General features: G+C 40.9%; 1 protein-coding gene and 1 long non-coding RNA gene across 8 annotated transcripts in view; one reads left to right on the forward strand and one right to left on the reverse strand.

The window, feature by feature from the left end:
• Positions 1-23,522, reverse strand: part of COP1 (COP1 E3 ubiquitin ligase) — a 224,004-nt gene extending 200,482 nt beyond the window's left edge. For all 5 annotated transcript variants that reach the window (XM_061383278.1, XM_061383280.1, XM_061383281.1 and 2 more), the window contains exon 1: positions 22,966-23,522. In XM_061383278.1, coding sequence (XP_061239262.1) covers positions 22,966-23,384 — 419 coding nt within the window. In that variant the 5' untranslated portion in view covers positions 23,385-23,522. The remainder of the gene's footprint in view (positions 1-22,965) is intronic.
• The window catches only part of LOC133228019 (uncharacterized), a 33,720-nt gene continuing 29,355 nt past the window's right edge, over positions 23,522-27,886 (forward strand). For all 3 annotated transcript variants that reach the window (XR_009730027.1, XR_009730025.1, XR_009730026.1), the window contains exon 1: positions 23,522-23,854. This is a non-coding gene — a long non-coding RNA (uncharacterized LOC133228019). The remainder of the gene's footprint in view (positions 23,855-27,886) is intronic.

Consider the following 27,886-nt stretch of genomic DNA (forward strand, 5'->3'; position numbering starts at 1 on the left):
AAACGACAGAATGATCTCTGTTTGTTTCCAAGGCAAACCATTCAATATCACAGTAATCCAAACCTATGCCCCAACCAGTAACGCTGAAGAAGCTGACGTTGAATGGTTCTATGAAGACCTACAAGATCTTTTAGAATTAACACCCAAAAAAGATGTCCTTTTCATTATAGGGGACTAGAATGCAAAAGGAGGAACTCAAGAAACACCTGGAGTAACAGGCAAATTTGGCCTTGGAATACGGAATGAAGCAGGGCAAAGACTAATAGAGTTTTGCCAAGAGAACGTACTGATCATAGCAAACATCCTCTTCCAAAAACACAAGAGAAGACTCTATACATGGACATCACCAGATGGTCAACACCGAAATCAGACTGATTTTATTCTTTGCAGCCAAAGATGGAGAAGCTCTATATGGTCAGCAAAAACAAGACCAGGAGCTGACTGGCTCAGATCATGAACTCCTTATTGCCAAATTCAGACTTAAACTGAAGAAAGTGGGGAAAACCACTAGACCATTCAGGTATGACCTAAATCAAATCCCTTATGATTATTCAGTGGAAGTGAGAAATAGATTTAAGGGACTAGATCTGAAAGATAAGAGTGCCTGATGAACTATGGACAGAGGTTTGTGCCATTGTACAGGAGACAGGGATTAAGACCATCCCCATGGAAAAGAAATGCAAAAAAAGCAAAATGGCTGTCTGGGGAGCCCTTACAAATAGCTGTGAAAAGAAGAAAAGCGAAAAGCAAAGGGGAAAAGGAAAGATATTCCCACCTGAATGCAGAGTTCCAAAGAATAGCAAGGAGAGATAAGAAAGCCTTCCTCAGTGATGAATGCAAAGAAATAGAGGAAAACAACAGAATGGGAAAGACTAGAGATCTCTTCAAGAAAATCAGCGATACCAAGGAAACATTTCATGCAAAGATGGGGTCGATAAAGGACAGAAATGGTAAGGACCTAACAGAAGCAGAAGATATTAAGAAGAGGTGGCAAGAATACACAGAACAACTGTACAAAAAAGATCTTCACGACCCAGAGAATCACGATTGTGTGATCACTGGCCTACAGCCAGACATCCCGGAATGTGAAGTCAAGTGGGCCTTAGAAAGCATCACTACAAACAAAGCTAGTGGAGGTGATGGAATTCCAGGTGAGCTATTTCAAATTATGAAAGATGATGCTGTGAAAGTGCTGCACTCAATATGTCAGCAAGTTTGGAAAAGTCAGCAGTGGCCACAGGAATGGAAAAGGTCACTTTTCATTCCAATCTGAAAGAAAGGCAATGCCAAAGAATGCTCAAACTACCACACAGTTGCACTCATCTCACACGCTAGTAAAGCAAAGCTCAAAATTCTCCAAGCCAGGCTTCAGCAATACATGAACCGTGAACTTCCAAATGTTCAAGCTGATTTTAGAAAAGGCAGAGAAACCAGAGATCAAATTGCCAACATTCGCTGGATCACCAAAAAAGCAAGAGAGTTCCAGAAAAACATCTATTTCCGCTTTATTGACTATGCCAAAGCCTTTGACTTCGCCTTTGACTTTCCACAATAAACTGTGGAAAATTCTGAAAGAGATGGGAATTCCAAACCACCTGATCTGCCTCTTGAGAAACCTATATGCAGGTCAGGAAGCAACAGTTAGAACTGGACATGGAACAACAGACTGGTTCCCAATACGAAAAGGAGTACGTCAAGGCTGTATATTGTCACCCTGCTTATTTAACTGCTATGCAGAGTACATCATGAGAAACGCTGGGCTGGAAGAAGCACAAGCTGGAATCAAGATTGCCGGGAGAAATATCAATAACCTCAGATATGCAGATGACACCACCCTTATGGCAGAAAGTGAAGAGGAACTCAAAAGCCTCTTGATGAAAGTGAAAGAGGAGAGTGAAAAAGTTGGCTTAAAGCTCAATGTTCAGAAAACGAAGATCATGGCATCTGGTCCCATCACTTCATGGGAAAGAGATGGGGAAACAGTGGAAACAGTGTCAGACTTTAATTTTTTCGGCTCCAAAATCACTGCAGATGGTGACTGCAGGCATGAAATTAAAAGACGCTTACTCCTTGGAAGGAAAGTTATGACCAACTTAGATAGCATATTGAAAAGCAGAGACATTACTTTGCCAACAAAGGTCCGTCTAGTCAAGGCTATGGTTTTTCTAGTGGTCATGTATGGATGTTAGAGTTGGACTGTGAAGAAAGCTGGGTGCCGAAGAATTGATGCTTTTGAACTGTGGTGTTGGAGAAGACTCTTGAGAGTCCTTTGGACTGCAAGGAGATACATCCAGTCCATTCTGAAGGAGATCAGCCCTGGTGCTCACTGGAAGGACTGATGGTGAAGCTGAAACTCCAGTACTTTGGCCACCTCATGCGAAGAGTTGACTCACTGGAAAAGACCCTGATGCTGGGAGGGATTGGGGGCAGGGTGAGAAGGGGACGACAGAGGATGAGATGGATGCATGGCATCACTGACTCGATGGACCTGAGTCTGAGTGAACTCGGGAGTTGGTGATGGACAGGGAGGCCTGGTGTGCTGCAATTCATGGGGTCGCAAACACACAGACACGACTGAGCAACTGAACTGAACTGAACCCAACATAAAAACATACACATCAGCATTTGTGTACATATATGTAAATATATATATACATGTTTACATTTGTGTGTGTGTGTGTATATGTGTATACACAGCTAAGAGAAAAACACCCACATCTGTCAATAGGGAATACCTTTGAGGATACTGGCAACAAACTGGATACTTCTTACAGTAGGGAACTACAGGCAACCTTAACGATCAAAATTACTAGAATGGAGAAGTAAAAATGTGCTTAGATATATATATATAGATACTGGAAAACATCTATATAGTATAGATTCTAGTCAGGGAGCACCATGACTGTATATTTTGTCAAGTGAAAACAAATGAAAATAAGATCTGTGACACAATAGGATTCACATAAAATTAAAACACTAAAAACATGTTTCACAGGTATCGGTTCACAGGTACACATATAATCAAAAACACATATAAATTACAATAGAAAACCAAGAGAAGAGGTTAGGAAAATAAGAAAAAGTAGGGAGAGGAATATAATATCTTATTCAATAGAATCTAAAAAGGACATCAATAGTAAGACGTACCATTATACGCAACTAAAAAAGAAATGACTCTGCTAATTAAACTAAACACTTCTTTATCAGTTAGGAATTTTACCTTTTCTAAAAAAGCTCTTTTAGATTTAAGTTTTATCATACATCACTCTTGTGGAAAACACATACACACACTTATAATTATGTTTTCCAACAAATTCTCATTCTTCAGGGTTTAACTTTTCTGAATCACTTGTTGACTAAGTCACTGATTTCCAGATTTTTCCACATAATACTTTCTGTGGTGAAGTATCATTTACTAGGAGAATTCATAATGGAACTAAAAGCTGTTGTTTCTGGGACTGTAAGCCAAGTTTACCTTCAGTCAGATCATCTGCATCTGACTCCAGCTTTAGGAATGTTGCTAAACATGTCTAATTCACCAAATTCTAATCTGTTGAGGCAGGCATTTTCTCTGTTGACATATCCGTGTGAAATGACAGCTACCTCCAAGAATTTTTTTTTAATGCCATCATCTACAATCCAATTTTCAAATTTGCCAAAGAATAAATGAAGGAAAAACTAGAATCAAAGAACATGACAAAGTGAAACAAAGCAAAAGAGGAGCCCTGCGCTGGTTAATGAACAAGGTGAAACACGGTTAGTTCACTCTGGACTTGAGGTCAAAATTTAAATGAAGCAGACTTACCCTCTTACTATGCACACTTAGGAACTGGCTGGCGGTCGGGGGGTTGCAGGGCGGTGGCAGGGCTTGGGCAGCAGGGAGAATAAATAAACCAACTGCTTTTAGACACTGGACACTAAGCAACACAGTACTGAGATCTCTGAGGAAAGCAGACAAATGAAACGAAGCTATCATAGATTCAGCTTGTTGCCTTCAAGAGAAAGCTTCCCAGGCCCAAGGAGGGAGAACACAAGCAGAGCACCTCAATCTTGCTGGAACGAGAAAGAGGAAAGAATTTACGGCAGGACACCCAAGAAGGAGCTACAAGAAGAAAATCCGAAAAAAATCTACATAGCATTCTCATCAGATTCACTGCCGAATACTAGTCACATGTGCCCAAGGTGAACACTCCACAAGATCGTAACATTACAGACAAAGGATAATTTCCATGGGCTGATTAATACGTGAAATACAAGTTGAGAAAAGAAGCAGAAAATCAGATCTCAACAGACACTACCCAAGTTAAAACACACAGAGAAAAAGAAAACACAGCATCTATGGGCTGTGGGTCAGTATCAAATCAATCAAAATAAATATATGAAGACACTGGCTGAAGTGCATTTTAAAATAACAATTAACAAAAAACAAACAAAAAAAAAGACACCTCACCACATATCCAAGAAGTTCAGAAAACTCCAAGTAGAATTAAAAAAAAAAAAAAAAAAAAAAAACCACCCTGATACATACACTGCATTTAAACCGATAACAGCAAAAATGAAGAGAAAATCTTGAAGGCAGTCTCAGAAAAAAGACACACCACATATAGAGGAACAAAACTAAGAGTACAGCAGAGTTCTCATCAGAAGCTATAGCAGCCAAGAGAGTCTGGAGAGCTTCTGGACTGGTGGGGACCTGGGGAGAATCGCACACGTGGAGAGGGCACGGAAGCTCTGTGCCCTTTCCCTGTACCTTGTTCTATGCATCTTTCCCATCTGGCTGTTTCTGAGTTATATCCTTTAATATTAAACCAATAATATGGTCATTATTCCAACTTCTAGAGGTGATGGATCATCTACATAGTGGGAACTGGTTGGTTGCTGCAGTACTCCATACAGGAAGCATCTGTTCAAGTCTTTTGCCCATTTAAAAAACTGGGTTGGGGAAAACGGCCAAGATGGTGGAGTAGAAAGATATTGAGCTCACCTCATCACACGTGCACACCAAAATCACAACAATATGCAGAACAATTATCACTGAAAATGAGTGAAATCTACCAGATTAAAAAAAAAAAATCTACAACTACAGACATAAAGAAGTAACCACATCAAGACCATTAAGAGGGACAGACTTGCAATATAATCAAATCCCATACCTCCCAGGTGGGTGACGCACAAACTGGAGACTAATTATATAACAGAGGTTCTCCCACAGGAGGAGTGAGAGTTCTGAGCCCCATGTCAGCCCCTGCAGCTCAGGGGTCCAGCACCAGGAAAAAGAGCCCCCACAGGATTTGGCTTTGAAGGCCAGCAGGGCTTGACTGCAGGAGCTCCACAAGACTGGGGAAAATAGAGACATCACTCTTAGAGTGAAGTGTAGTGAAGTCGCTCAGTTGTGTCCGACTCTTTGTGATCCCATTGACTGTAGCCTGTAAGGCTCCTCCATCCATGGGATTTTCCAGGCAAGAATACTGGAGTGGGTTGCCATTTCCTTCTCCAGGGGGAACTCTTAAAAGGATGCACACAAAATCATACACCCAACAGGACCAAGGGTAAAAGCAATCATCTGACAGGAGCCTGGGCCAGACCAACCTGCTGATCTCAGACGGTCTTCAGGAGAAAGAGGGGGCCACGGCAGCCCACCCTTGGGGCTCTGGAGACATTCTGGCATCAAGACCTTGCCCTGCTTAACATCTGTAAGCTCCAGTGCTGGGATTCCTCAGGCCAAACAGCAAACTGGGTAGGGACACAGGCCCACCATTCAGCAGACAAGCTGCCTAAGACTTCCTGCCTCGACATACCCCTAGACACTGCACTGCTAACAGAGGGCCAAGTCCCAGTTCTACCCATGAGAGGTCAGGCATCGGACCCTCCCGCCATAATGGGGCACAAGCCTTTAGACCAGCCTCACCCTTCAGCGGGCAGACACCATAAACAAGAAAACTATAGTTCCACAAACAAAGTCTGCAAAGGCAGGTCAGACACTACCTGGGACCCAGTGACAAGAAGGGAGGGCCCAAGACATTTCCTACAAAGAGCCACTTCTCCAAGATGGAGAACATGGTTAAAATGACCATACTACTCAAGATAATCTAGATTCAGTGCAAACCCCTATTAAATTATCAATGATATTTTTCATTAAAAAAATGTATATTTGTATGGAAACACAAAAGACCCTAAATAGCCAAAACAATCTTGAGAAAGGAGAACAGAGCTGGAGGACTCATGCTCTCTGACTTCAGGCTGTACTATATAGCGACAGTAATCAAAACAGTATGGTCCGGGCACTAAAACAGACATACAGATCAATGAAACAGGACAGAAGGCCCAGGAATAGACCCACGACCTTATGATCATTCAATCCACGACAAAGGAGGGAAGAACATGCAATGGAAAAAATGCAGTCTCTGCAATAGCTGTTGCTAGGAAAACTGTACATGTGAAAGAATGAAAGCAGAACATTCTCTAACACTATAAACAAAAATAAACTCAAAATGGATTAAAGACCTAAATGTGAGACAGAATACTAAAAAACTCTTAAAGGAAAACACTCTTTAAGCAAAACACTCTTTGACATAAACTGTAGCAAGATTTTTTTTGGATCTGTCTCTGAGGAAAATTGAAAATCAAAACAAGAATAAAGAAATTGGACTTAAGTCAAACCTATATGGTTGTGCACAGCAAAGAAAACCACACAAAATGAAAAGATAACCTACAGACTGGAAGAAAATATTTGCAAAGGATGCTATCAACAGGGGATTAACTTCCAAAACAGACAACTCATGCAATTCAATATTTTTAAAAAAATTTAAAAATGGGCAGAAGACCTAAATAGACATTTCTCCAAAGAAGATATACAGGTGGCCAAGAGGCACATGAAAAGATGCTCAATACTGCTAATTATTAAGAAAAATGCAAATCAGAACTATTATGAGGTATCACACCAGTCAGAATGGCCATCATTTAACAGTCCACAGATAACAAATGCTGCAGAGAAAAAGGAAGCCTCCTACACTGTGGGTGGGAGTGTAAACTGTACAGCCACCACGGTAAACAGTCTGAAACTTGCTTAAAAACTAAAAGCAGTTACTACATGATCCTGTAATCCCACTCCTGGGCATATATTCAGATAAAACTCTAATTCAAAAAGACATATACACCCCAATTTTTACAGTAGTACTATTTACAATAGCCAAGTCATGGAAACAACCCAAATGTCCATCAACAGATGAATGGATAAAGACGTGGTGTGTGTGTGTGTGTGTGTGGGTGTATATATATATATATATATACACCCACACACACACAATGGAATATTACTCAGCCATAAAAAAGAATGAAATAATGCCATTTGCAGCAACATGGACATACCCAAATATCCTATGATAACACTTACATGTGGAATCTAAAAAAAAAATGCTACAAATAAACTTATTTACAAAGCATAAAACAGACTCACAGACATAGAAAACAAACTTACAATTATTAAAGAGGATAGCAGGGAAGGGGCTGGGGCAAACCAGGGTGAGATAAACTAGGAGTCTGGAATTAGCAGATACAAACTACTATATATAAAATAGGTAAACAACAAGAACACTTAGTATAGCACAGGGAACTATAATCCATACCTTATAATAACCTAATATGGGAAAGAACCTGAAAAAGGATACATATATGTATAAGCGAATCACTTTGCTGTACACCTGATACTAAAACATTATAAATTTACTACATTTCAACTTTTTAATGGTTTTAAAAAAAAACTATATAGCAAAAGACAATCGACTGATATCTTCAAAATAACTAAAAGAAAAAAAAACTTTAAACTTAGAATTTTATATCCAGCAAAAATAAAAAATTCAAATATAAAGACAAAACAAGTAATTTCCAAAATAAACAAATAAATAACTTAGAGAATTCATTGCATACAGACTTCACTATCTGATATATTCACGTAAGTTCTATGAGGCACAAGCTGGAATCTAGATTGCCGGGAGAAATATCAATAACCTCAGATATGCAGATGACACCACACTTATGGCAGAAAGTGAAGAGGAACTAAAGAGCCTCTTGATGAAAGTGAAAGCAGAGAGTGAAAAGGCTGGCTTAAAACTCAACATTCAAAAAACTAAAATCATGGCATTCGGTCCCATTGCTTCATGGCAAATAGATGGGGAAACAATGGAAACAGTGACAGACTTTATTTTCCTGGGCTCCAAAATCACTGCAGATGGTGACTGCAGCCATGAAATTAAAAGATGCTTGCTCCTTGGAAGAAAAGCTATGACAAACCTAGCTGCTGCTGCTGCCAAGTTGCTTCAGTCGTGTCCGACTCTGTTCGACCCCACAGACGGCAGCCCACCAGGCTCTGCCGTCCCTGGGATTCTCCAGGCAAGAACACTGGAGTGGGTTGCCATTGCCCTCTCCATTGTGTAAAAGTGAAAAGTGAAAGTGAAGTCTCTCAGTCGCGTCCGACTTGTAGCGACCCCATGGACTGAAGCCTACCAGGCTCTTCCATCCATGGGATTTTCTAGGCAAGAGTACTGGAGTGGCTTGCCATTGCCTTCTCTGTGACAAACCTAGACAGCATATTAAAAAGCAGAGACATTACTTTGTTGACAAAGGTCTATATACAGTCAAAGCTGTGGTTTTTCCAGTAGTCATGTATGGATGTGAGAGTGGGACCATAAAGAAAGCTGAGCACTGAAGAACTGATGCTTTTGAACTGTGGTTTTGGAGAAGATTCTTGAGAGTCTGCAAGGAGATCAAATCAATCAATCCTAAAGGAAATCAGTCCTGAATACTCATTGGAAGGACTGATTCTGCAGATGAAGCTCCAATACTTTGGCCTCCTGATGTGACGAACTGACTCACTGGAAAATATCCTGATGCTGGCAAAGACTGAAGGCAGGAGGAGATGGTGACGATAGAGGACGAAAGATTGGATGGCATCACCGAATCAATGGACATGAGTTTGAGCAAGCTCCAGGAGTTGGCGATGGACAGGGAAGCCTGGCGTGCTGCAGTCCATGGGATCGCAAAGAGTCCGACACAACTAAGCAACTGAACTGAACTGGAATAAGGAATACAAAGACAGCAAATATACACAAAGACAGAAAGAGCTCTAAAAGTGGTAACAATGAATATAAATATGAAACATTTTATGTTTAATCACTCTAAACTATAAGCAGCAGGAAGAGTTCACAATTGAATATAGAGCATAATACCATCCCTAGAAACAAGGCAAGCACAAGAGGAAAACAGTAAGACAAATGGAAATTATAACCTAGTATTTTAAGATGGACTAAAAAAAATAAACAAAATTACAAAGCATTGAAAGATAAAGAAAATTCTCAATTAGGCAACCTCAGAAATTAATTATTGGGAAGAAAAACTTATTTTAAAAGAAGTTAAAGAACTCAGGAAAACTTAGAAATAAAGAAAAAGACATAAGAGCAAAGAAGCATAACGGATACTGATTTAAGAGAAAACCAGATGGCTATTTTAGGTATCTGATTTTGCAACCTTACCACAAAACTTTTGATAGACCATGGAGTGAACCACACTAGTAGTGATTATCTGATCTTTTCATCTTACCATTGTTTATTAAAATAATGATCTTCAGTTGAATCTCGTGAAGAAGATAAATTCATAGCAGCTGTCAAAACTAAAGGTAGATATTATACTGCACAATCCTTAAGCTTGCCAAAAGGTTATGTGCGTCATTTAACCACGTTAAGAACCAACAGAGCAGAACAGATATAGATACAGAAAATTATTTTTTAGTTCACTATTTTGTATTTAAGTTAATACATCATCTCAGTTAAGCAAGGGTTTCATAACAACTGGCCTGACACTCAAGTTAAATTTTCAATCAGTGCCTTATTTATACTCTTCCTTTTATATGTATTATCTGCTTCAAAACCAGCATCCAAACTTACCAAACGATAATAAATGGTACAATAAGGCCATTGCTCAATCCATACATATTTTGATAGCAACACTAATTCTATTATGCTTCCACAAAATGTGTCAACTGATTCTAGTAGCACTGATTCTAACTAACCAAGCATTCAATTTTTCAAATTTTAAGTATTATACAAAAAAACATTATCAAGATAATCAGGACCAGGCACAATTAAGAATCATTTAGGAAAATAAGGAGTGGTTACACCTTATCTTACCTAACAGGATCAAAGAACCACTTTCGTATTTTGGTACCAAACGTGAAATCCTGGCAAACACCACCTGATTCCTTTCAGTGATTTTATAAGTTCCAGTGTCTTCATACGTGTATTATATAATCTAAACCTCACAATCCTTTAATGGGATACCACTACATCTCAATTTATAAATGAAAATAAAAAAACATACTCAAACATTCATTTGCCCTAAGTTAAATCTCAGGGCTTTTAATTCCAAGTCCAGTGCCCTCTGCATCAGAAGATAAAGGAAACAAATACATGTATCACTGTGACCATGAAATTTCAAATCACTATCAGCATTGAGAAAACCTTGGAAAAATTATTTTGAATATGCTGAAATTTATATACATCTTTCAAGAGTGAAAGACACCCAACAAAAGTCAGCCACAGAAGTGTTTCTTCCTTCCCCTCAAAATGTCCAAAACTTGACACTTCCCTAGCTTCCTCCTTCCCCTTAAACCAGCTGCTTTGTGACTATTCCCAAGCTACCCTTCATTTTCAATTGGCCCTAAGTGGATTCAGGACTGAAAGACAAGGAAATAAATGAAAAGGAAAATAATACTAACTTCAAATCATTTTAACACCTATACAGATAACACTAGATCCCAAGCACCAATTTTCACAGACAGCAGTTAAGTTCTAGCCTCTGTCCATTCATCTCACTCCTTCCTAACTTCATTTGATATGATAAAAGCCCTAGAAAACTTAAATGTCCCTTTTAATAGAGATTAAATTTATCCTGTATTTTATAAAAGAGATTCCTTTCGTATCTCCAGGTTTAACTTTGTCTTATATCACAGGATTCTCTAAATAAGGACAGGAAAGGTAAAGAAGAAAAGAAAGAGAAGGCAAAATTTTTAGACTCTAATTTAACAATGAAATCTTAAAAAAAAAAAAATAGAGGCAGGTAGGGCATTCAAAATAGCTCTGGTAGAGTCTTAGGAGCAGAGTTTTTATTTTTTTGCCTTTTTTTTTTTTTTAATGAGACCATGTAGGCTGAGGGGAAAAAGGACACCGTGATTAACACAAGAAATGATAGGCATGAAAACATAAGCAAGGGAGCCAAGCTCGGGTGTTCTGTCCACCGCAATCCCCTAAAAAAAGCAGACGGATCAGGAAAGCAAATATGGCCAGAGTGTCACTATTGATTCCTCTCAGTATGAAATCACCCCAATACACTCTCAATTTCCTCCTGGATCTTATTTTATTCACACATTCCCAAGATTCCACTTCTCAGAGTGGCAGTTCTAACCAGGAAAGGCTTACAGTTAGAGAAGAATTTCAATTAGGCTTGTGAATTATAAGTGGAACAATTAAGAGAATTGTCTCATAGCAAACAGCATCACCAGGGCTCACAGGATCTGGTGTTAGATTCAAGGTGGATCTAGGGACTTCAGTGCACTTACATGGAATACAGATCTTCACCAGAGCTCTGCTATTAATGTGACTAATGTTTCTTTTTCTGCGTATCAAGGATATCTCAGCTTGCAATATACAACTGACTCTTGAACAACACAGGTTTGAATTATGTGGGTCCACTTACACACAGATTTTTTTCAATAATAAATACTTACAGTACAACACAATCTCCATTTGGTTGAACATACAGATGTGGAGGGACTGTGGATATGAAGGGTTGACTTAAGTTAAAGTGGATTTTCAACTGGGCAGAGGGTGGGCATCCCAACTGCTGTGCTGTTTAAGTCAACTGTATAGCCCTTCAAGCATCAGAACTACTTTAAGAACTTTAATATTTTTAAAAAGTAGGCCAATTCAAGTGTTTTTCTTTTTAAATTTCAAATTCCTGAGACAGAAAATATGATTGATACAAAATAAATACTGTTTCATGCCAATACCAACAAAATGCAACTGTTATATTTTAGTCATTAATTCAGAAAAGCAACCATCACAGACCAATGAGCTAGGAAAGACAGCAAGTTCACACATTAGAAAAACACGGATGCATATGCAGGAGGGGCTACAAAAGTATGGACAGGGGAGATACCATACCTAATATGTTTCATTAGACAATGAAGGAAAGTGAAAATGATTCAGTCCTGTCCCACTCTTTGCAACCCCATGGACTATATAAGCCATGGAATTCTCCAGGCCAGAATACTGGAGTGGGTAGCCCTTCCCTTCTCCAGGGGATCTTCCCAACCCAGGGATTGAAACCACGTCTCCCATATTGCAAGTGGATTCTTTACCAGTTGAGCCACAAGGGAAGCCCAAGAATACTGAAGTGAGTAGCCTATCCCTTCCCTGGTGGATCTTCCCAACCCAGGGATTGAACCCACATCCCCTGCATCACAGGCAGATTCTATACCAGCTGAGCCACCAGAGAAGCCCTGATACCGTCAGTCCCATCATCGGGAGAAAGAAACACCCATCCACGTGGAAGATGTATTCCTTATAGCCATGTAGAAGATGTCCTCCTTGTATTTCCACCTGGAGTTTTTAAAGTAACTTTTGAAAAAATATTGCTTTGGGGACTTCCATGGTGGTCCAGTGGCTGAAAATACTGCCTTCAAGGCAGGGAACGCGGGTTTGATCTCTGGTCAGGGAACTAAATCCCACGTGCCGCAGGGCAATGACTAGTGGTGATGGCTGCACAGCACTGTAAATGCACTGAACTGTACACTTTAAGTGGTGAATCCTATATGGCACGCATTTTACTTCATTTTTTTTTCTTTTAGAAAAGGAAACCAGAACTTATGACTTCCCAGGCGGTGCAGTGGTAAAGAATCTGCCTGCCAATGCAGGAGACACAAGAGATGCGGGTTCTACCCCTGGGTCAGGAAGATGCTCTGGGGGAGGAAATGGAAACCCACTCCAGTATTCTTGCCTGAAAAAATTTCACAGAGGAGCTTGGTGGGCTACAGTCCATGGAATCACAAAGAGTCGGACACAACTGAGCGCGCGTGCACGCACACACACACACACGTAGAACTTACACTTCTGGCCATGAGGGAGTAACTGGGGTGGATCCTACAGAATGGAGGCATACTATTACAAAATTCTTACACTGTTTATGAAGTGACATTAAGTTGTTTGAAGGCAGACTATAAAAAATTAAAAATGAGTATTATAAACCCTAGGGCAAGCACTTCCCCCAAAACACACACACACACACACATCCCATACAAGTATTACTAATAAGTCAACAGTAGCAACAAAAGAGAAATCTTAAAAATACACAATTAATCCAAAAGAAGAGAGGGAAATAAGGGGAAAAAAGAGAGAAAAGGAATAGAAGAAGAGAAAGGACAAATAGAAAACAAAGAGCAAGCAAGATGTATACATAAAACCAAGCATATAATTATGTTAAAATGCAAAAAGTCTAACCAAGCCAATTAAAAGGCAAATTGTCGTAGTAAATAAAAAAGACTCAACCATAAGCCATCTACAAGAACCCTACTTTGAAACAGACATAGAGGTAGTGAAGGACAAAAACACATACCATGTAAACATTTAAGAAAATAAAGTTGGAGAAGCTATGTTAACAGACTAAATGGATTTCAGACCAACAAACATTCCCAGTAATAAGCAAGGACATTTCAAAATGATAAGGGGATCAACCTACCAACTCTAAATGTGTGTGCCCTACTACTAAAGTTTCAAAATACATGAAACACAAATTGACAGAATTGCAAGGAAACATAGTAAAACCCACAATTACACCTGGCATGGTTAAAGATTTTAACACCTCTTTCAGTAACTGACAGAACAAGTATACAGAAAATCAGTATGGGTATACAGAGCTTAACACATCAACAAACTTGACACTTAATAGAATATACCAGTCTACACACAGGAGAATACTCTTTTTTTTTTTCAAATGCATATGGAACATTAACCAAGATAAAGCCTATGGGAGAAAATGAAAGAAGTCAGTAAATTTAAAAGGACTGAATTCATACAAATCCTATTCCCTGAACAAAGCTACACTGCATCAAGAGTCAATAACAAAATGATATCCAGAGAATTCTCATTTAGAAATTAAAATACATCTAAGTAACCCATTCTTCCAATCACAATGGAAAGGATAAAAAAAATATATGGAACTGGTTGAAAATTAGTGCAATATTAGTAAGGGAAACTACTAGAATTAAATTTTTCTCAGAAAAAAATGTAAGCTTCTGTATTCAAAGCTAGAAAAAGAAGATAAAACTCAAAGTAGAATTAAAAAAACAAAGCCAAATATCAGTAAAATAGAGTTATTTGAAAAGATTAATAAAACTGACAGTCCTCTGGCTAAACAGTTCAAGGCAAAAAAAAAAAAAAAAGAGAGAGAGAGAAAACAAATTATCAGCATCAGGAATGAAAGAAAGAAGGGACATCCTTCCAAATCCTACAAACATTTAAAGCATAAAGAAGTGCTAATATTTATGAACCTTATGCCAACAAACTCAATAGCTTGGGTGAAATGGAGAAATCCCTTAGCAGACAAACTAACAAAACTCACTTGCTCACTTAAATAAAAAACCTGAACAGTCCTTTATCAGTTAAAGAAACTGGTAGTAAATAAAACCTTTCCACAAAAACTATGGCTTCACTGATGAATTCTACCAGACACCTAAGAAGAAATATACCAATTTCATAAACTCTTTCAGAAAATAGACATTTCTCATCCCCTTTTAGAAATCCAGTATTATTCTATGTGATGGGCTAGACTGTGTCCTCTCCCAAATCCATACATTGAAATCCTGACCCTCGGTACCTCAGAGTACTCCAGACTGTATCTGGAGGTTGGACATGAAAGAGGTAATTACAGTAAAGGTCGGTCATATATGCAGGACCTAAACCCACTATGACTGGTGTTCTTACCAAGATACAGACAACACACAGACCAAAGCACAACTGTGTGAAGACACAACAAGAGGTGGCCATCAGCAAGCCCACAGGGAAGAACCCAAATCTGACAACACCTCGGTCTTGAACTTCTAGCCTCTAAAACTGAGAAAGTAACTTTCTGCTTTTTAAGCCACCCAGTCTGTGATTATGTTTCAACAGCCCTAGAAACTAATAACCCTGATACCAAAACTTATAATATAAATACATAAAGTAAATATATGTGTACATTATATGAAAACAACAGATCAATGTCACTCATAAATAAAAATGAGAAATATAGCTTTAAAAAATTCGTGTATGAAAATTGCTCAGTCATATCCAACTCTTTGTGAGGCCATGGACTGCCAGGTTCCTCTGTCCATGGAACTCTCCAGGCTAGAACACTGGAGTGGGTAGACGTTCCTTCTCCAGGGGATCTTCCCAACCCAGGGATCAAACTCAGGTCTCCCACATTGCAGGTGGATTCTTTACTGTCTGATCTACCAGGGAAGCCAAAGAATACTGCAGTGGGCAGTCTAACCCTTCTCCAGCAGATCTTCCCAAACCAGGAATCGAACCAGGGTCTCCTGCATTGTGGGTGGATTCTTCACCCTCTGAGCCACCAGGGAAGATCCCAAAATAAGACATAAAATTCAAAAAGAAAGAAGTAAAACTATATTGATTTTCAGATGACATGACTGTCATCTTAGACAATCATATGGTTCTACCAAAAAACTGTTACAAGTAATAAGTGAACTTAACAATTTAAAGAAAAAAGTCAATACACAAAAACAATTTGTATTTCTACGTATTAGCAATTTTAGGAAACTGAAATTAACACAAGAGCATCAAAAACATGAGCCACTCAGGAGTAAGTTTAACAAAATATGCGCAAGATCCAAACATGGAGAACTATAAACTCTGCTAAGAGATGTTCAGGACCTAAATAACTGCAGAAACATATTATGTTTATGGCTCAAAGATTCAATATTGTTAAGATGTCAAATCTCCCCAAATTGAGTCCGAGATTCAAAGTAACCCAAATTAAAATCCTAGAAATCTTTTTTTTAAGAATTGGTAAGCTAAAATATATGTGGAAATGCAAACTTCCTAAATAACTAAAAATAGAGGAACAAAACTACACTATCTGATTTCAAGATTTACAACAATGATACAGAAATTAAGACTGTGGTATACACATAAAGATAAACACTTAGATCAATGGAACAGAATAAAGATTTCAGAAATAAACTTAAATATATTAATTTTTGAGAAATACTCCAAGAAAACTTAATGAAAAAAGATGGTCTTTTCAACAAATGGGTGCTTCGATAACTGGACATCTACAGTGGAGGGGAAAAATCTTCAAATCTTACCACAAACAGTATATACAAACTAACATAAAATGATTGTACCTAAGTACAAAAAAGCTATAGTTTCTAGAATATACAAGAAGATTTAGACAACAATTTCAGTAGAACATAAAAGTCACAGACCACAAAAGAAAAAAGTCCAGTAAACTGGACTTAAATTTTAAACTTTTGCACTTCAAAAGACTGCTCAGAAAACTAAAAAGTAAACAACAGACTGGGAGAAAACATCACAATATACAGACTAACAAAAGACTTGCAGCCATAAGCCTTACAACTTAACACAAACATGAGAAATGTACGCGAGAGATTAGAAGACACACTATGAAAGATATGCAAGTGGAAATAAGCACATGGAAGTATGCTCAACATCATCAGTCATTAAGAAAATGCAAATTATGACAATAAGATTCTACTAAACATACCACTAGAATGACTGAAATTTGAAAGACTGAAAGCAGGAGTTGGCAAGAATGTGGAACTGAAACTCAAACATTGCTGGTAGAAATGCAAAATGATAGTCACTTTAGAAAACCATTCTGCAGTTTCTTATCATGTTAAACATACAGTTGGCCACACAACCCAAGAATACACTCCTATACATTTACCCAAGAGATGTGAAGATGGGTCTACACAGAAACCTGAATATGAATGTTTACAACAGCTTTCTTTACAATCACTGAAAACTTCAGAAACAAAGAAACTCAGTATCTCTCACAATGCATATATAAAGAAGTCATGTTATATACCTGGAGGCTCAGACGGTAAAGTGTCTGCCTGTAGTGCGGAAGACCAGGATTCAATCCATGGGTTGGGAAGATCCCCTGGAGAAGGAAATGGCAACCCACTCCAGTACTCTTCCCTGGAAAATTCCATGGACTGAGGAGCCCGGTAGGCTACAGTCCATGAGGTCCCAAAGAGTCGGACATGACTGAGCAACTTCACTTTCACGTTATATCCATGTAATGGAATACTACTCAGAAGTTAAAAGAAGAAAATTAGTGAAACATTCATCATGATTAAGGGCTTCCCTGGTAGCTCAGCTGGTAAAAGAATCTGCCTGCAATGCAGGAGAACCCAGTTCAATCCCTGCATCGTTAAGATCCCCTGGAGAAGGGCATGGCAACAACCCACACCAGTATTCTTACCTGTAGAATCCCCATGGACAGAGGAGCCTGGCGGGCTACAGTCCATGGGGTCGCAGAGTCGGACACAACTGAGTGACTAAGCACACACAGCACAGCACTTACCATTACTGAATCTCAAAAACATTACTCCAAGTGAAAGAAGTCAGCCACAAAAGACTGCAGACTGAATGACTCTATTTACATAAAATCCTAGAAAAGGCAAAACTACATTGAAGGAAAACAGACTGCCAGGTTATCAGAGGTGAGAGAAGACTGAGTGCAAAGCTGTGGCACAGTAAACTCATGAGCGTGATGGAAACGTTCTGTACCTTAATTAGGGTGGTAACACAGATATATTCATTTGTCAGGCTCGCTGAACTATACACTTAAAACTGGTGACCTTTATTGCATGCAAATTCTATCTTAATAAGGTTGATTGTAAACAAAATCACTGGTCTCTGAAAGGCAAGGTAATATAGTGGTTAAGAACTTGAGCTTTGAGCCAAAACATCTGGATATAAACACTGTTACCACCATTATTAACTATATGAATTGAGACAAGTTACATAACCTCTCTGACCTTCACTTCCTCATCTATAAAACGGGAATTAGGGACTTTCTGCTGGTACAGTGGACAAGAATCTGCCTGCCAATGCAGGGGACATGGGTTCAGTTTCTGGTCTGAAGATTCTACATGCAGTGGAGAAACAAAAGCCCATGCACTACAACTACTGAACCTGTGTGCTACAATTACTGAAGCCTGTGCACTAAAACAAGTGAACTGCAATTAATTTTTTTCAATGGGAAGTATCTGCATCAAATAGTTGTTGTAAAGATTAAGTCATGTCAAACCCTTAGGATAGTGCCTGGCAAATAATAATAATTTATATTGGAACTCAGTCGGTAAAGAATCTGCCTGCAGTGCAGGAGACCCGGGTTCGATCCCTGGGTTGGGAAGGTCCCCTGGAGAAGGAAATGGCAACCCACTCCAGTATCCTTGCCTGGAAAATCTCAAGGACAGAGGAGCCTGGTGGGCTGCAGTCCATGGGGTCGCAAAGAGTCAGGCACGACTGAGCGACTAACACTTACTTACTTATATTGCAACACATATTATTATGTGGGCACCTCTAATAGATCAGTTGGTAAAGAATCCACCTGCAACGCAGGAGACTCCAGTTCAATTGCTGGGTCAGGAAGATCTGCTGGAGAAGGGATACGCTACCCACTCCAGTATTCCTGGGCTTCCCTTGTGGCTCAGCTAGTAAAGAATCAGCCTGCAATGTGGGAGACCTGGGCTGGGAAGATCCCCTGGAGAAGGGAACAGCTACCCACTCCGGTATTCTGGCCTGGAGAATTCCATGGAATGTATAGTAGTGCATGGGGTCGCAAAGAGTGAGACACGACTGAGCGACTTTCACATTATTATTATGTATACCGAACCAACTGTTAGTACTTTTTAGTGAACTTGGCATTTATGAACTTTGAGTTTCAAGCATCTACATGAGCCTCTAACACAGTTATCTGAAATTTTCACTAAACCCATTTTGCTTCATTATCTCTATCTGAGCCAAAAGCCCATCCTTAAACTAAACTGAGGTCTCATACTCAGTAAGACATGGGCAACAGGTCTCATCTTTAGTGCTAAATATGATTAATAGGTAGTGGCTGCCCAGACTGCTATGTTGAGGACTGTGAGACAACATTTGAATTCCAAAAGAGTGCTTAACATCTGTCATGACACTAAGAGAAGCAGTGATGCTAGGGTGTGATATTATAATTATGTGATTAAAAGTTTTTCTTCACATAATCGTGAACTCCTTCAGGACAGTCTGTTATTAACAGTTTGACACAAGAGGCTGTCTGTCACATTTATTAAACAGTAGATGGACTTAACATAGATTCGACCTACATTTGATCAGGCAAAGTAAATTTTCCCATAAGGGCTTACTGCTGCTGCTGCTGCTAAGTCACTTCAGTCGTGTCCGACTCTGTGCGACCCCACAGACAGCAGCCCACCAGGCTCTGCCGTCCCTGGGATTCTCCAGGCAAGAACACTGGAGTGGGTTGCCATTGCCTTCTCCATTGTGTGAAAGTGAAAAGTGAAAGTGAAGTCACTCAGTCATGTCCGACTTGTAGCGACCCCACGGACTGCAGCCTACCAGGCTCCTCCATCCATGTGATTTTCTAGGCAAGAGTACTGGAGTGGGATGCCATTGCCTTCTCTGAAGGGCTTACTATCGACTTAAAGATACTTATTTCTGCTACAACTTCGAGAATATCTGGGACTTAAAGAGGTAGAAAAGGTCATTTCAGGGAGCTGGAAAGGCTAACACAGAGACAGTCATAATGTGACAGTGTAAAAGAAAGATATTGTCTTCCAAACAGAGGATAGACTCATAATTTAACAGACCATGTCAGAAAATTTTGAAAAGTAAGGCAACACAGACTTCCTTTAAATGTCAGAGACTCATCCAACTTCAAGCTATATATACCACTCTCTACTGTACTACAGACTCTTCATCTATAAAACCAGAATTTACAACTTGATGGTACTTTCAATCCTTTGAAAGAATTATTAAAGTCAAAACTATAAATCCCTAAAATGTCCATCAATTCTACAATAAGATATAAGCTTACTTTGAAATATAAGTAAGGAGAGACCAAAACATGTTACTGACAATTCAGCATTTGACTTTAAATCAACTGTTCTCAAACAGGGTGAAAGGACAAGTCATTATCACCAAGGGAGCTTTTGCAAACTACACTGCCCACTCCAGCCCTCAATTCTGTTAAGTCCTCTTAGGATGTGGGCAGATAGACAGGCAAGGGGAGGGAGTAAGAATAAAAACACGTGTCTCCTGGACTTCCCTGGTGGTCCAGTGGTTAAGACTCTGAGCTTCCACTGCAGAGACCTCAGGTTGGATTCCTGGTCAGAGAAATTCCACATGCCACAGGGTGTGGTCAAAAGAAAAAAAGAGTTATCTCCTGTGATTATGAAACAGCTGTTTTCCTCCAATCCACCATATTTAAGAACCATGAGGCTAAATGCATATAATTGATCTTATAGATCTGAAATTTTAAAATTCCATAAAAGAAAGCACTAAACTGAGAATCGGGAGATGTGAGTTGTAATTTTGTTTCTGAACAGTCCAATCTGAAACAGTTACTTAACTTCTCTCTACCTCTATGAGAATACAATTATATTAGCATTACATTAAAATTGGAAGTTCTATACAACTTAACAGAGTTGTTCTAGGATAAAATGAAACATGAAACATAAACATCTTTAAAATGTGAATGAGGAATTATTATCATTATTCAAACGTAAGCCTCATTAAGATGTAATAGCTTAGAATAATTTGGACTGGTTCACAGTTTAACCTTGAAGCGACAAGACCAACCACCCAGGGCCAATTAGAAATGAAAAGGATTCCTTGGGCTTTGCCTAGTCCTTTATCTTCCTACCCTAAACACTTGGCCAAATCAAACCTAGCTTGAGACTCAGGAAAATTGATTCCCATTAATGAATTCTTCTGAAAAGTCAACCTCACCAGCAAGAGACCAAGGACTATCACATTCTTAGAAAGTGAAATATTCAGAATTTTTAACTAAAGACTCGCACTGGACACTTCCACTTAGAATATAAAAGAAAACAAACAAACAAAAAAACCTAAGCAACATGGTTAAGATTCAGAGACTGGATTTAAATATATTTTTTTAAGTTAGGTGACAGACTAACAAAAATTTTAATAATTTTACCCCTAAAAAATAAAAATTAGTGCCAGTGGCTTATATTCCCCTATCCCTCTCCAATTCTCTATAAAATGGCTTACAGTAAGTATAGTCAGTAAGTATAAGCGCATACAGTGCCTGGCAGACAGTGAGTGTCAAATGTCTGTTGGATGAATGATGATTCCCTTCTTTCACCTTGTATTTTAGTGCACCTACATGGATGCTAGCAAGTTTGTTTCCTTTAATCTACTTATAAGTGAAATGGAAATGGCGGCCAAAAAGACAAGTTCTAAAAATCCTCACTTTTGTTTCATTACTTTCTACTTTTATCACATGGCATTCTCTACCAGGTACAAACACTTAGACCTAAACATAAACTGCTTAAGTTATTTATTAAAAAAAAATTACAATTCTAGTCCAGCTTCAGTGAAAAATGAATCAATTCTCAATCCAGAATAATGTATGACAAAAGCAAAAATATAAAGCCATTTTCACTGCAAGAACTAGAAACTGTAATCAATAACTTTCTTATACTCCCAACTTCTAGCCCTACTGTATTTAATGACAACTTACCATCTGCAACCCTGAAGTGAATCAACTTACTCTCTAATGATAGTGTAAGCCAATTTCCCGTATCACTAATACACTAAGTCTGTCAACAATTTCCTCCAGAAGAAAAGCACAAGATCCTACCAGTTCTCACTCAGCTAACAGCAATTCCTTTCTTCTAATCTTACCATCTGAATTGGACAAAACCCAGTGAAAACTCAAAACACTCTCAAGCAAGACAATCAACTCCATCTTCCACTTAATATGAATAAGCCCCTTATGCCAAATGTCATAACTGAGTACTGCTGTATACTATCCACGATGACCCATCTAACTCCAAGCGTTTCTCAAATCAGAAGTTCTAAAAAACTCTGATGCGTTAACACAAGTGCCAAGTGCAGTGCAATTACATCTGACCCACGGATGGTATTTAAAAATGTGGCCCCCCCTTTCAAGACATTCAACTGAGAGGTGCAATTTTTTTGCGAACAGACTTTCTTGACTACAGGAGCCTCAACAGCAGATTTAAAAGTAAATGACCTAGGCTTTGAAGTAGGAGGCGATATTTACACGTACACACAACGGATATTTACCTCAGAGCACACACGACGGATATTTACAGCAAATACTACTTCTCCTTAAAACAGCCATACCCATGTTTAGAGTACCATCTACCACACTTTCAATAAACAAACTGTGACCAACAACTCCCTCCCTCAGCATACCAGGAAGCTTAATTCTCTCCTTTTACAAGTTTAATTCACCTCCACGAGCAATGCGGACTGACAGGGTACCTAATTCACCAGACGGCCAGAAAATTCAAGGCCCAACCTCCGTGCCCACCTTTTCCCTTTTATGCACAGCCACTTACTTGACCTTCCATCTCGTCCTCTTATTATTGCCTAAACTCCCTTCACATCTCCCCCGCAACACTGTCCTCTCTAGTACCCTTACCCTGCGTCGGGATGCCAACATTTCCCCATCCCACCCCACCAACCCCTGCAAACGCTCGAATCCCTCTGCAGACACCGCTACAGCGCCCTACAGACCGCCCTCACCCCGGAGCCCAACAGCCCCAACAGCAGAAACTCCTAATGCAGAGACTTGGCGGGGGGGGGGGGGGGACTGCTGGAGGCTGCTCGTCCAACCCACCAGACGAAGTCGTTGCTTTTGTCCTCGTAGGAGTTGATGAGCCCGTTGCACAAGGGGGCGAGCGGAGGTCGCTTCCTGCTGCCGCTGCTTAGGCTGGAACTGCTCCCTCCTACGCCGGCGCTGGGCCTGGCCGCGCAGCTGAGCCGGGACAGGCCCGCGGACACCGCCCCGCCGCCGCTCCCGCCGCCGCTGCCGGACACCGCGGCCGCCACCAGCACAGGCCGCGCCGGGCCCCCGAGACCGCCGGAGCCCGCGGCCTGGGCCGCCCCGCCGGACCCCAGCGCCGCCGCCGAAGCCGCTACGGAAGGGGGCGACGGGGAAGAGGATAAGGACGAGGAGGCGGAAGTCACCGAGGAGGCCGCAGAGGAGCCCGGGCTGGTGCCGGCGGAGCCCGATCCGGCCTGGCGGCTCCCAGACATCGTGACTCCCTCCCCTCCGGCTGGGAGCTCGGAGGAGAGGGACCGCGACCGCGACCCGCCGCCGCCGCCGCCGCCGCCGCCTCCCTCCCCTCTGCCTTCAGTGCATCCTGAGGACGCGCGCCGCGTCGGGAGGCGGGGCTGAGGAACAATAAAGTTGATTTTTGTAAAGGCAAAACCACACAGCAGCGTCCGACGGGAGGGGGCGGAGGGAACTATTAAAGCAAAGCAGGAACCACTGCCGCTCTCGGGACCGCCGCCGCCGCGATCGCCGCAGCAACCAACCCGAGCGCGCCGTGGGCCGGCCGTGCGCGCGCGCGAGCGGCGGAAGGGGCGGGAGCGGCGGGGGATACAACTTCAGACGCGGCCCGGGTGGCGCTCAGACGCGCCGAGCGCGCCCTGGGAGACGGCGGCGGCCTAGCAACGACACCGCCCTACTGGAGAGCCGGTTTTCTTTCGTAACGTGCCCGAGGGTAGGGCCGTGTGAGGGAACGAAAGGGCAGCGGAGAGAGAAATGGATGGTGGCGGAGGGCTTGGGGCAGGGGGACGGGGGAGAAAAAGTGCTGTGAAAGCAATTGCGCACGCGCGCCCAGGGCGCAGACCCTCCTGCTTTACCTAGGGTCCCGGCTCCTGGCGGAGGGGAGCGGCGCCGGCGCGGGGGCTGCCGCACCGCGCATGCGTGGGGGTGAGCCGCATTCCTGAACATGAACTGGGAGCGGCGGCTGGTGGCTTGGGAGGCAGGCAGTTTGACCCGGTGGCCAGGGTACGACAGGTACTTCGGTTCGGATATTGAAGGCTGGGACACAGGGAAAGAACCTGGAAGCCCCGAGCCGCTGAGAAGAGTTCTGGACTGACAGGACTCCAGGCGCCGCTGCTGTTAGCCATTCCACAGTACTGAAGTCAGTGAACAGTGCTTTGTACAGTGCAAGCGTGGTAGCAGGTGTTTCCAATTGTACGTGCTCCACCGTGATCTCACTCCTTTGAAAAGTAATTTACCAAGTTAAGCATCATAATAATGAGAGAACAAGTTACATTTAATCGGAACATAGCTCAGTTAAAACCTCCGTCTGATGTGTGTCTGATACGATTTTTAGCACAAAACAAGGAAAATCTGACAGTTAATGCTACCAGAAGTTGCAGTTTCTGGTAGGCTTTTTGAAATACGGAAATTTGTTTACAGATTTTCATTTGCCATTTTGAGACCCCTCCTCCCCCAGATTCTGGGTGATGTAAATTAGAAACAACTAACTCTGATTGTCAGTATACTTTCCAATACTCATGCTATGATTCTTAGAGGGAAGGATCTCAGTTAATTCTCTTAGGTGCAATTAGAGGGCCTTTCTCTAAGAATACCTGTCCATGCTGAGGGGACAGGGCCAGGCGAGGGCCTCGATGCAGGCCCAGCAGCAATACCTAGCCATTCACCTGGCCGTGAACCACCCATCCATCTTAAGTCTGCCTTAACTGCTCACCCTCATATTCCTAGCTCAGGTTTCTGCTCAGAATAATGATACAAGGATGGGCATATCAGATTTCTAACAACCCTCTTCTTTTCCTGATTATTCTGTTATACAACCCTTTGTTTAAATTTATTTTCCAGACCCAATTAAAATATCAAGCCTTACTGACTTCTCAGCATAGAGAGTTGCACTCTCATTTGTGTCCCTAGAATATTGTGTTTGCACTTACAACATTGTATTTTATACTTTATAATTCTCCTCCATTAACCTATCAGCTTCAGCTTTATATTCCTAGCCAATTCATGTAACCCAATACCTGGCCTATGATCGGTGCTTATTAAGTATTTCTGGGCAAACAAAGCAATTGATCTCATTTTTATTTTAATTATTTGCTTAAAGTCTGTCTTTCCAACTAAAATTTAAGCTCCATGAAAGAAAGGACCAGACGAGTTCTCAGTGGGCATTCAAATAATTTTTTATGAAGGAATCCATAAGTAAATGAATGTAAATAATTTGATGAATATTCCCCCCCTTTATTTAATTGTTTGACAATATTATGTTGGTTTCTGCCACACATCAGTGTGAATCAGCCATAGGTATAGGTATATCCCCTCCCTCTCAAACCTCCCTCCCACCTCCCTCCCCATCCCACCTCTCTAGGTTGTCACAGAGCCCCAGTTTGAGTTCCCTGAGTCATACAGCAATTTCCCACTGGCTATCTATTTTACACATAGTAGTGTATATGTTTCCATGCTACTTTCTCCACTCATCCCACCCTCTCCTTCCCACCCTACCCATCTTGTCCATAAGTCTGTTCTCTGTCTGCATCTCCATTGTTGTTCAGTCTCCCAGTTGTGTCTGACTCTTTTTGATCCAATGGACTGCAGCATGCTGTGCCTCCCTACCCCTCACCATCTATCAGAGTTTGCCCAAGTTCATGTCCATTGCAATCCATGCTGCCCTGTAAATAGGATCAACAGTACCACCTTTCTAGATTCCATATATATGCATTAATGTACGACATCTGTTTTTCTCTTTCTGACTTACTTTGTTCTGTATAATAGACTCTAGGTTCATCCACCTCGTTAGCACTGACTCAAATGTGTTCCTTTTTATGGCTAAGTAATATTCCATTGTATATATGTACCACAGCTTTATCCATTCAGCCATCAAGGGATATCTAGGCTACTTCCATTTCCTAGCTAAAGTGAATAGTGCTGCAGTGAACATTGAAGTACGTGTGTTTTTGAATTATGGTTTTCTCAGGATACATGCCCAGTAGTGGGATTGTGGGTCATATGGTAATTTTATTCCTAATTTTCTTAAGGAATCTCCATACTGTCTTCTATAGTGGCTGTATCAATTTACATTCCCACTAACAGTGCAAGAGGGTTCGCTTTTCTCCACACCCTCTCTAGCATTTATTGTTCGTAGATTTTTTGATGATGGCCATTCTCACTCGTGTGAAGTGATATCTCATTGTAGTTTTGAGTTGCAGTTCTCTAATAATGAGTGATGTAGAGCATCTTTTCATGTGTTTATTAGCCAAGGAATCTGATGAATATTTATTGAACATTTATTACACATAGCCCTTGACTAGGCAAGGAAGAGATAAATATATGTTCATGGAATAATTGAAGAGTTAGAAAAATATGTAAAAATAAGTAATGTTACCAAGGTGTACATTCAGTTCAGTTCAATCACTCAGTCATGTCCAGCTCTTTGTGACCCCATGGACTGCAGCACGCCAGGCCTGCCTGACCATCACCAACTCCCTAAGCTTACTCAAACTCATGTCCATTGAGTCAGTATTGCCATCCAACCATCTCATCCTCTGTCATCCCCTTCTCCTCCTGCCTTCAATCTTTCCAGCATAAGAGTGTTTTCCAATGAGTCAGTTCTTCGCATCAGGTGGCCAAGGTATTGGAGCTTCAGCATCAGTCCTTCCAATGAACACTCAGGACTGATTTCCTTTAGGATGGACTGGTTGATCTCCTTGCAGTCCAAGGAACTCTCAAGAGCCTTCTCCAACACCACAGTTCAAAAGCATCAGTTCTTCAGTGCTCAGCTTTCTTTATAGTCCAACTCTCACATCCATACATGACTACTGATGTACGTGCTAAATGCTTAATCAGTAAAGCAGAGAATCAACATAGGAACTGGAGCAAGTGCTTAGGGCCAGCCATGCTGATTGTGGTGGGGGTGGGGGTGGGGGTGGGGGGCAGGGGTAGGGAGTTGTTAGGCCGGAAGAGAAAAGTATGTCTTGGTCAGTTAAAGTATAATTAAACTCATGAGCCCAGAAAATAAATAAGTAAAAATGCTTACATCAAGTTCAGATATCTATTTGATAGAGTTCAAAGAGTTCATTTGACAAAAATTCATTTGGGGGCCATATTGTAAAGAGCCTTGATTCTACTTTGAAAAATAGGCTACAAGCAGTTAGAAATAATGAAGAGATTAAGTAGGGGTAAAATATATTTGAAGTGGTGTTTTGAAGATTACATTTTCAGCAGATTAATCTTTGAGGAGAGGTGGGAGATTAGGAGCAAAGAGACAAATTGGAAAAACATTAGAGCAGTCCAAGCGTAAGTGATGAGAGGTTAGGATGTGTGTGTGTGTGCACACTCAGTCATATCTGACTCTTTGTAGACCAGGCATCCTGTAGACCAGGCACCAGGCTCCTCTGTCTGTGGGATTCTCTAGCCAAGAATACTGGAGTGGGTTGCCGTTTCCTAGTTCAGGGGATCTTCCTGAATGAGGGATCAAACCCGCGTCTCCTGCATTGGCAGGCAGATTCTTTATCACATAGCCACCAGGGTAGCCCTCTAGGTTAGTATACTGATAAGGAAAGTAAAAGGGTATTCTGAAACACACACACACACACACAAGAATCTACAGGATTTAGTTACTCTCTGTAAAAGAGTCTTCATTGGACTTCCCTGGTGGCACAATGGATCGGAATCTGCCTTGTAACAGGGGCCATGAGTTTGATCCCTAATCTGGGAAGATTCCCCATGCTGCAGAGCAGCTAAGCCTGTGTACCAC

This window comes from Bos javanicus, chromosome 16 (genome assembly GCF_032452875.1).
Source record: "Bos javanicus breed banteng chromosome 16, ARS-OSU_banteng_1.0, whole genome shotgun sequence".
NCBI lineage: Eukaryota > Metazoa > Chordata > Mammalia > Artiodactyla > Bovidae > Bos > Bos javanicus.